Source organism: Lactuca serriola, chromosome 9, assembly GCF_051521515.1.
Source record: "Lactuca serriola cultivar US96UC23 chromosome 9, Lser_US96UC23_V15, whole genome shotgun sequence".
Classification (NCBI taxonomy): Eukaryota; Viridiplantae; Streptophyta; class Magnoliopsida; order Asterales; family Asteraceae; genus Lactuca; species Lactuca serriola.
The window spans coordinates 22,742,608-22,753,793 of record NC_136416.1 but is presented as its reverse complement, the minus strand read 5'-3'; the positions used below and the strand labels follow the sequence as shown (position 1 = coordinate 22,753,793).

General features: G+C 34.8%; 1 protein-coding gene across 3 annotated transcripts; it reads left to right on the top strand.

Annotated features, from left to right (window-relative positions):
- The first annotated feature begins 831 nt into the window (after positions 1 to 831).
- On the top strand, positions 832 to 4,283 carry FTSZ2-1 (Tubulin/FtsZ family protein). Of its 3 annotated transcripts, none has more exons than XM_079018952.1 (8): positions 832 to 1,085; positions 1,426 to 2,071; positions 2,430 to 2,729; positions 2,836 to 2,926; positions 3,023 to 3,147; positions 3,522 to 3,614; positions 3,712 to 3,777; positions 3,887 to 4,283. In XM_079018952.1, exons 2-8 carry the CDS (start codon positions 1,451 to 1,453, stop codon positions 4,007 to 4,009), a joined length of 1,419 nt encoding a protein of 472 aa, XP_078875078.1. In that variant the 5' UTR covers positions 832 to 1,085; positions 1,426 to 1,450; the 3' UTR covers positions 4,010 to 4,283. The 3 variants fall into 3 exon arrangements, with proteins under 3 accessions (XP_078875078.1, XP_078875079.1, XP_078875077.1); XM_079018953.1 differs by having other exon boundaries at positions 833 to 1,085; positions 3,865 to 4,078; XM_079018951.1 differs by having other exon boundaries at positions 834 to 1,085; positions 3,884 to 4,283.
- Positions 4,284 to 11,186: the final 6,903 nt, after the last annotated feature.

Genomic DNA, 11,186 nt, shown 5'->3' with positions numbered 1-11,186 from the left:
ACGACAAGTCAGCGACTCCAAAATCGCGAAAGGTTATTAGACGTTTTCTTTGCTTTGTATTATTCACAAACTATGATCCATGTATTGTAGTCCATGTTATGTACCATATAGGCATATATCATCTAATCTTTTTATTAAGGCTATCGGGTATGCATGTCATATCAGGACATGGTTCTCCTTCCACATCACCATCACAACACCACAACAAAAGATTTGGGGGGGGGGGGGGGTAGGGGGTGTTTTTGTGGGTACAACAGGAAGAAGTGTCGAAAAGGGACGTCACTGAATATGGTTGAGGTAACACCTCACCACACACCGTGGCTCCACCTCATCACTATGTCGGAGGTGAGTTGGTGTGCATGCTTTGGTGAGATGCCAAATCACCGTCGCATCCTCCGTGTTGACGGTATACCGGATAATCCAATAAAAATTTAAAGATTTTATTAAAAAGGTACACCGAACTTGATTGAACCCTATGTTTGTCAACTACCATAATTTTCATAAACAATATCTACAAAAATATCTACACGTCTAAAAGACAAAGCTAGCTACAATACAATACACATTGTGTCATCATTTTATTAGTTTTAGTTAATTGCAGGAGATGGATACAATACCAAGAAATCGAGTTTATGATAACACATAATTTATTTATGTTAAAGTTTAGTAATAAATAACCTAAATTACATATTGAAAATGTTAAAATCATGATTAAAAAACAAAAACCAAGAAAGTATTTTCTTTACAATCATGAGCCGTATAATGGGAGAAATATTACGAAATTAAGAAGTAAAATAAAACAAAATTCGATGTCGATTTTGGTAAAGAGAGGAAATGTAGGTAGCCAACCAATGAAAGGCTTCGGCGATAAGGATATCATGTGAGAAATGTTGTTTCTTTTTCACTTTTGAAGATTTTTCATCAAGCAACTCTCTAATTTACATTACACTTAACAAACTGAAGCGAGTAAAGACAACTTCAAGATTAACGTTTAACACCCACTTCGTTTTTAGCCCTTTTCTTCTGCAACATACTCTCCCAAACTTTGCCGCCGCTTTGTTCTTCCGCCACCGCAGCTATCACAGGTTTTCGACTTTCATATTCTCAATTTAGACACATTTTCGTACATACCCTATTGCCTTTTGGCGTTTCTTTCTCATATGCGTGCATACACCCAATTCGCATTTTGGGTTTTTTACTTTGTTTTATGTCTTGCTGAAATTATTTATGTTTAGGGTTCTTATTTCTGCGCTTACGCTGTTATCTGAGCTTTAAGTTATCGAATTTGCTGTTTTTCAATTCAATTTGCATTACAATCAATCATGCTGCATTTTACCCTGGTCGTATTAATCTAGTTTGTACAACCGTAGATTCAATTTTCATTGATTTCGCAAGTAAACCATCTTTTTGTTGCTTAAAAACCAGGTATTTGTACGCAAGGAACCCTATAATGACAACATGTATACCACCATCATTAATCCCTTTAGAAGCTCGAAACTCAATGGGGGTACTAACTGTTTTTGGAGGGAGAGCAAGTTCCTTGAAGATGATTGAAGACAAACATGCGTTTCCAACTACTTCCCACAAGATCGCTCATGTCCCCCAAATTAGATGTTTGGCGAACTCTCACAATATCAATCAATTCAACAACAAAGATCAGTTTCTGAATCTGCATCCAGAGGTTTCCATGCTTAGAGGCGAGGGAAACAACACAGTGATTAAAGATAGCAGTTTGGGTGGAAACGTTACTGAGATTTTGAGAGATTCAACAAGTCCAGGTAATTACAACGAGGCTAAGATTAAAGTAATTGGTGTTGGTGGTGGTGGATCAAATGCAGTTAATCGTATGATTGAAAGTGAAATGAAGGGTGTTGAGTTTTGGATTGTGAATACTGATGTTCAAGCCATGAGAATGTCACCTGTTTTCCCTGAGCAACGGTTGCAGATTGGTGAAGAGTTGACTCGTGGACTTGGTGCTGGTGGTAATCCTGATGTTGGTATGAATGCTGCTAAAGAAAGTAGAGAATCCATTGAAGAAGCTGTTTATGGTTCAGATATGGTTTTCGTGACTGTAAGTTTTTTACTTTTGTTATATTTGTAGATTTAATTTCAAATGCTACTTGCTAAAAGCTGTGAGATAATAATGATTAACAATGCCATTTGATGCTTGAAATGATGCAACGTTATACAAGCATGATAAATTTGGAATCTTAACATCTATATGAGATTCACATCCATCTAACTATGTATCTATTCTAAAGCTACAATTTTTGTAAGGAAAAGGGAGTAATTATCTTAGGTTAAAACAAATCGGATCATAATAGAAACCAATTCAATTTATTTTGACCTGAAAGAGATGTGCTTATTGTTTGTTTTCCCTAACATTTAGCTGATGCGAGGTTGAATTTTGATTATGTGCATGCATGCAGGCTGGGATGGGTGGAGGAACAGGTACTGGTGGGGCCCCTGTGATCGCTGGTGTGGCAAAGTCAATGGGAATTTTGACCGTTGGTATTGTGACAACACCCTTCTCTTTTGAGGGCCGAAGAAGAGCTGTTCAAGCACAAGAAGGAATTGCATCTTTAAGGGAAAATGTCGACACTTTAATTGTCATTCCAAATGACAAATTATTAACTGCAGTTTCCCCTTCTACCCCTGTAACCGAAGCTTTTAATCTCGCCGATGATATCCTTAGACAAGGTGTTCGTGGTATCTCAGACATAATCACGGTATTAAAAATTAAAATAAATAAATAAAATGAGATTTCATGACATATGGGTATTTAAGTAATTTCAACTCCAGTCATTGATTGATTTGATGGTTTGAAATTTGCAGATTCCAGGACTGGTAAATGTTGATTTTGCTGATGTAAGAGCTATCATGGCAAACGCAGGCTCCTCATTAATGGGGATAGGAACTGCAACCGGTTAGTATGAAACGAAAATCAAAATCTACTCGGTTGTAGTATTTTTACGATTTTGACCTTATGGTCCATTCTTCTTTATTTCTAAAATAAAAACAGGGAAGACTAGGGCTCGAGATGCTGCATTGAATGCCATTCAATCTCCTTTGCTAGATATTGGTATTGAGAGGGCTACTGGAATTGTCTGGAATATAACTGGTGGTAGCGATTTGACATTGTTTGAGGTCTCTCTCTCTCTCTCTCTCTCTCTATTTATGTATGTGTGTTGTCATTGTTACATTTATATATGCCTTTTGTCCTTTGGATATAAGATTATCTTGTTTGCTTTTGTCTATGTGGACAAGTTTTCTAAGGTTATTTTTTATGATAAGGATGGGGAGGGCATTTATGTCTTTTGTACAGTAAGAGATCAAGCGAGTCTAATTTTTGTCTTATTAACATCAGTTTCAGTTCAATGCATGTTAACCACATGTGTTATTAATAAAAAAAAATCTAAAGTATCCCTAAATAATGAAAAAATTAGAGGAAGTTCTTTTATCATATAATATTTTGTAATGATTGTTAATAGTAGACATAAATTTCGGATGATACTTTTTAGGTAAATGCTGCAGCCGAGGTGATATATGATCTTGTTGATCCGAGTGCTAATTTGATATTTGGAGCAGTTATTGATCCATCGATAAGTGGTCAAGTAAAGTTTATTTTCTTTTAAAAAAACATTTTTACTTTTACTTTAATTGGAAAAAGAAAAAGAATTATATACATATTTTTATTATTGATTGGCTCAGGTTAGCATCACTCTTATAGCAACCGGATTCAAGCGGCAAGAAGAAAGTGACGGAAGGACTCTACAGGTATCTCACTTCAACTACCAAATAAATGTTAGGATCAAATTTACCATTTTACCCCTAGGGGTAGTTTCGGGATTTTACAAACAGTAGAAATGATTGAATAATGCAGCAGCACGGGGGTCAGGCAGATGTGGCTGGAATGAACCGAAGATCACCAGCCTTCACGGAAGGCGGTTCAGTAGAAATCCCCGAGTTTCTAAGGAAGAAAGGACGGTCACGCTACCCACGCGCTTGAACTTGTGAATTTACCTTTTTGCCCTTGTGATATAATACTACTGAAATATGGTTGTGTAGGTAGAGAAAATTGTTGCCACTGGTAGCAAAAAAAAAAAAAAAGTTTAAGACAGCATTTTTTATGCAACATGTCTTTATCCAATAAAAAGTTGTAGAAAGTGAATGACAACTATTTTATATTATTGTTTGTGGCTAGCAAGAGGTTAGAGATATTTAGTTGAACATTGTGGAAAGATTTATTATATATACATGTTTGATTGTTTTGTTAGTATTAATACTAGTATCATGTATTTATCATAAAAGTTGGAATTAAAGTTAGATTTTGATATATTTTTATTGCATTGATGGCTAGAGAAAGTTGTGGTTCATAACAGGGTGACAAGATTTTTATTATAAAAATTTGGGGACAAGAATATTGACAAGTAGGGTTGGTTGAAGTGACCATCACATAATATCTCCCACTTGTCTAGTCACATTCATGTTTGATTTAAAGTCTATGATTATAGACCTTGTAAATGTAACTACAAATACCAAATATTATGACCATTCATATTTTGTTTTAATAAAAAATCTATCTTGCAATTTAATATTTTTATTTCATTGTTTGAGTTTTGTCAAAATAAACCAAGATACTTGTTGAATTACCCATTCCATTTTGGTTTAGTTAATGGTTGACGTCATAAAATAAGTAACAATGTTTGTTTGTTTAAATAAAGAATCATTATCTTTTTTAAAAGTATAATAAAAAATTAAGAAACTGGAATTTTTGTTTAGTATATTGTGAACAAAATGATTTAGTTGCTTACCTTATAATTATAATTTTCTTTTTCAAAACAATAGTATTCTATAGGCATGAAGCAAACGAACATACAAACAAATGTTTGCTTGAGTTAGTCGAACAAACAAACACGAACAAATGAATGAATGAGTTTTTTTTGTTCATGTTTGTTTGTTTAACAAATTGCTTTGTTCATGTTCGTTTGTTTATGTTTATGAACATGCTAAATGAACAAACATAAATAAATACAATTGAACATATATAAACATAAACTGACATATAATATAATAATGTAATAAAAATAATTAAATTTTGTATGAACATATATAAACTTAAACGAACAACACCATTGTTCAAGTTCATCATGTAACTAAACGGACGAGCATTTATCTTCGTTTTCATTCATTTATTAAAATACATGAACGTAAACAAATTTCCTACTGGACGTTCGGTTTTTTACAGTTCTAGTATTATAATATTTTGTAAAAAAAAAGTTTGTTATATATTTATGACACTAAACTTTTAGTTGAAGTTTTAATGACGGATATTTATATTTGAATCTACTACGCAAGTAGCATGCCGGTACCAGGGATAGGAATATGAATATCTAACAAGTTGTGCCAAAGTCTTTTAGTTGATTCATTTTAGTCCTTCGCATCTTGTAAAGAACAAAAAACAGAGTTATTGTACTAAAAGAATCTATTTTATTGAATATGTTATATAAATTAATTTATGTGAAATGATATGTCTGTTATAGATGATTAAATCAAGAAACAACTATGATCATTCATTGCATGTTGATGTAGATCCGTCATAGAATAGAAGGATACCCAATAACTGATCGTTTCTTGATAATGTAATTCCAATTATACCCTTTACCCTTTAGATCATTCTCATTTGTTTCCATCGGCTAAAAGCAAAAATCATAAGATTCTTTAACTTTTTCTCAGTATCAACATTGACCTCACAATACTCGTACACGCATCCCAACAAGGCCATGGAATCTTTCCCAAAGGATTTTATTGTTATTAATGGTATTTACGATCGAATTGCATATACACTCTTTCGAGTGGTCCTTCTGGTGTAATTTGGATTTTGATTGCTTCTGGTTTCCGTGGTTCTTCTATCAAATTTTCGATCTAGCTCCTCGGTAGTTTCTTTTTTTATAAAATATAATCTGTCAATCGTTCAAAACAAAAATATATAAGAATGTATACATAAATAACAAGAGTCATAGTCTATTACTAAACCACTAGTTGTGAAACCTGTATATTATACGGGTTGTTTAAAACAAAATGTTAAATAGAAAAGATTAAATGAGAAATTTATCTGAATTAAAATTATGAAATAACTGAAAATGGAAGAAAAAAATGCAAAAAATAAATAAATTATAATTATGTGTTTAGTTATTAGATCCATGTACTAAACCGGTAAATTATGACAAAATGTTAAATACAAAAATGTAAACTATAAATTTATTTGAAATTCAAATTCAAATTCAAAATTTAAAATTTGAAATTAATAGTCATTATGATAGGTTTAATTTATGGAAACTAAATTTTAATGATATATTGGAAATAAAAAATGAAGTAAATGACAAGTGGAAAATAAATATATTTCAAAATTATAACAAAATGACATGTGGTCAATTGAATGAGAGAATGACATGTGGTAAAATCATTCTTATTTATTATGGTAGATAAGAACGGTAATAATCTAATATGTAACATTGCTGTAAAATACACTCCCTAGGGCATCCACAATGGGAGTGCAATAAGTGTTCAATAGATTAAATTTGATATGAGAGAGAGAGAGAGAGAGAGATTTACCTTTGCAAATTTGTTGGCTTTTACATTCTCTCTCCTTCACTCTATTCAACTCTCTATGAGTTGAATGTTAGAGATTGGGGTATAGAAAGACTTGGAATTCTAAGAATTGTGTTAAACACTTTCAGATTAAAGTATTTGAGTGGTAATCCCAATATTATTTAATCGGACAAGACTCGACAAAAACTTAGAATGTTTTGATGATAGTTTCGTATGTACCAGAAATGAGACCAAAATCGACTTTATGATCTTTGTCTGAAAACTGTCATATAACAGTTTCAAACTGTCATAAAACTATAAAAACTGACATAAAAACGGAAGTTTGGATAAGGGTCAAACAATGGTCAATTCTCTGAAAATCCGATTTTCGACCCTAGCCAGGGGCTCTGCCCCTTGGACCCGCTCCCAAGGGCGCTGCCCTCGAACCCCCGTTCGTTTAGGGGCTTCGCCCTTAAATGACAGTGTACTTTGAAACTTGATCAAACTTAAACAAATGTGTACTCCACACATTCTTTACTTGTTTAATATTTATCAAGATCACTTTTGGTCAACGAAGTAATCTCATTACACTTAAATAATATTGATAATAACAAATCACCAACATTGAATGAAGTGTCGGTGCTCTTAATCAAAGTAGGAGGAGGATGGATACACTATTCCAAAGTCTCTAAATAAAACTTTGGAAAGACTTCTGGTGTAGATGTCGAAAATTTGATATCTTGATGGGACATACAAAACTTACACTTTTCCTTTTTCCATTTGTTCTCGGAAAAAAATGAATATCAATCTTAATTTGTTCCATATGCTAGTATTAAACATGATTGCGAGATATACAAATGATACGAATATGCTCATAATATACTAGCGTTGTTTGAGCGACGTGGATGGATAATTTAAGTAGAAGATTTCAGATTGAGTAGGTTTCAAGACTATATTAGCAACTCCATTATAACACCGAAAATTTTCAAACAAATTTTTAAAAATTAAAATCACTTATCTCTTTAACACTTTTCATAAAATCTCGTTTTTATGTTTAAATTACAATACATGCCTCTTTTGTTTAATCAATTAATAACCAGGATCCTCAAAACAAACGCTTCCTCTGGTGTGTACAATCGAGCCGGTGCCGTCTCGTGATTCTGAGAAAACCTGAAACACTGTAAGCACGAAGCTTAGTGAGTTCCCCAAAATACCACTCTAACACATATTAGAATCTCGAGGCTATAATCTCTGTTGACCCTCTGGTCAGTGTGTCTCTGTGGGACCCTCCAGTCCCAACTCTCTGTGGGCCCTCTGGCCCTAACTCTGATAACTCTGAATCATGCATATCACATATCATAATAAATCTCAACACATAAATAACATAAAAATACACTGGCACATACTTCTAAAAATACCACATATAGCACATATTAGCCACTCGAGGCTATAACTTTGTGGGCCCTTGGGCCCTAACTCTGCGGATCCTCTGGTCCTAGCTCTGTGGACCTTCCGGTCCTAACTCTGATATACACACAACATAAATCACATAGAAATAATGCAGTGCGACACATCACATAGATAGCATATAATTGTTGGATTAATGTCTAAGTCCATAACTATATTTGGTATGTAGTTGACCCGACCCGACATGGTCCATTTGGGTTGCACTTCACCGACACAATTTATATGGATAATCTTTTGAGAATAGTATGTTTATGATTAATATTAATATATTATAAGTTCTAATATATATTAATATGGAATCATATTATTTAATTAGTATTGATCAAGAATTAATTTATAATTAATTAAGTGATCAAAAGGAACTAATTAAATATGGACTCTTATATATATGGAATGGGCCAAGTTCATTTAGGTTGGGCTAAGCTTTCATGGATAGTCCATGGAGTGTTTAACCCATGGATCCTAGGAAATGAAAGGTCATGGGTATTAGGGTTTAACCCTAATCCTCCACACTATATAAAGATGTCCTTGGTTGGTGAAATTGGCACTAGTGTGGTACACTAAGAAGGGTAGCCAATTTCACTAGAGAGAACCAAGTATCCATATTCTCTAAAGTCTTCCAAGGTGTTTTGGTGATTTGTGATTCCATTTGAGGCTTCCACACTATTGGGGCTAAGCTCTTAAAGCTTGAAGACATCAAGCTACATCAAAAGGTATGTCATCTAACTAGTACTTTGTAGTATAAGAACTTCATAATATGCTAGTTAGGATTAAAGCCTTGGAAAGTTCTTATTTGCGTGTATTATAAAGAAAACATAGATCCAAGGTTTATAGGGTTGCATTTACACCATAGGAGTGTTAGAATGCTCAAAACCCAACAATAATATCTCTATCACATAACTCTGTTACCACTCTAGGTAAAGTATAGTGAGAAGACTCACCTCAGATGTCTCAGTAAATCTCTGACTCGGTAGAAATATGGTCTAGCCTCCACCTAATCACATAAAGTAAATACTCTCATAAATATAACTCTCGAGACTAGACTCAACCCTCTCTTGGCACCCTCGGAAGGGTAAAAGACCATTTTACCCCTCTCAGAACTCAAAGGCTCCATTGTTGACCAAACCCTAAAAGTCAACAAAAGTCAACGATCAAACTTTAACCCGACTCGTCGAGTGCACTTGGGCGACTCGACGAGTCTACACGTGTCCACTATCTCTCGAGTCTCGCTTGACACGTCTAGTCTTTCCCCTGCTCGACGAGTTACACCTGGCATGAATCGCGAGGCTACCCCGACTCAACTCGTCGAGTCCCATGATGAACTCGGCGAGTTCCGCCTGGAACTCCAGTCCTCTAATTCCCTCTGACTCACCGAGTCATTCCACCAACTCGGCAAGTTACTCACTGAGAGAACTATGGAAAACCCTAGCCCTACTCGTCGAGTCTGTTCTTGGGACTCGGCGAGTTCATGCCATGCTCTACAGAAATGACCTCCTGAGGTCAGATCTGTTCCTCTAACCCATAGATCTGCCCTCCTTGATCATAATAAACACGTAAAGTTTGGATCTTGATGCCCATGCAAAGACCCAATGGCTCTATTTGAGGAAATGGCCTCAATATGCCATCCAAAACTCATATCTCTCAATGACACTCAATAAAGATCAAGGATTTAAGGTCTCTGGATCTCTTTGGATCCAGATTCGAAGCCTCAATACAAGAAGGGACCATTTGCTTCACAAATCATACTCTAAAAGGGGGCTAGAAACCCTAACTCTCAAAGCTTACACTAAAACTGAAAGAGGATCGAATATTTACCTCAAGATGAAATTCCTAAGCTCTGAAATCCACAGAATAGCACCCTCTCCAGTTTCCTCTTGCCTTGGCCACCTTCTTCTTGCAAAACCCCCCACACAAGGATCAAAAATGGCTTCCTTTCTCTCTCAAAACGTTCACACACTCTGGGGTTTCTCTCTATCAACTGGTAGCCGCAATTGAAGGCCATAAGAGCCTTTAAATAGGTCTAACTCCCCGGGAATTAGAGTTTCATTAAATAGCGCGGACTCGCCGAGTCCGGTCATTAACCCGGATGGAAAATCGCGACTCTACTTGGCGAGTCTAAGTATCAACTCGCCGAGTCTCTCCAAAATCTCCAAAATAAATGAATAATTAATGTAACTGGGAATCCGGATGTTACATCCATGGTATGCAACATCTCTATTGGAGTGTGAGATAGTGGCTTGACATCTGGAGGACCATGACATAATATGTCATTAAGAAAAAGACGATAATCAAAGATAGATCGTCCAGTGCTACAACATCCGACCCAATAACATATGTATAGTCAATAAGTCGAGAAGACTAACACTTACACTATTGATACCAAAGTTAAAAATGCGTCAAATATAATGCAAATGTGCTTAAGAGCTTCCATATTAATCTCTCCCAAGGTGTGTGCATGTAAAAACAAATTTGTTTGACTGTATACGAGATGTTGTGGCCAGTTAAGGTTGGGTATTATAGGGTCGCAAAAAGACTACAATACATAGTGGATCATCATAAATGGAACGCATAGTTACACTTGCTTTCCCCTTTAATGCTAACTAGTATGGATGTAGGTTTGCAAGTGGTCTTGTTGGAAGGGTCTAAAAGTTTTGAGGCGTATTTGTTTAGGGGAGAAAGAAACCCTAAGTGTAACACCGTTATTTTCACCCTAAAAATTTTCATTTAATTTAAGACATTTTTAACAAAAGATGCAATGGAAGTCTTAGGTATTTATTTTAAAAACTACCTTAAAGTCAAAACCATAACTCCAAACCATTTAAAACATAATAGAAGCAAATGTACTAAAAAACAAAATATCAAAATGTGTCTAAAATGGTATCATCTAAACTGAAAAACTACCACATAAAGTAACCCTTCTCACCAATGATAATCTCATAAGCTGCCTGCACCTATCATAAGATGCATAAAAAAAATGAGAAACAAGTGTCTGCCCCTACTAAGTGATTTCAATATAGGTTGTGCATTGTCAAAAGGAAACATATAATTCCCCAAATGCGCCAATCATTCAGATTAAAGCATTTAGTGACATAAAAATATCACATAGCAACATCTATATATCATTATCA

Coding starts and splice junctions, on each gene's coding strand:
- FTSZ2-1 (XM_079018951.1), top strand. CDS start 1,451: ATGACAACATGTATACCACCATCATTAATCCCTTTAGAAGCTCGAAAC. Junction 3,148..3,521: donor GCGATTTGACATTGTTTGAG/GTCTCTCTCTCT, acceptor GATACTTTTTAG/GTAAATGCTGCAGCCGAGGT. Junction 3,615..3,711: donor ATCCATCGATAAGTGGTCAA/GTAAAGTTTATT, acceptor TGATTGGCTCAG/GTTAGCATCACTCTTATAGC.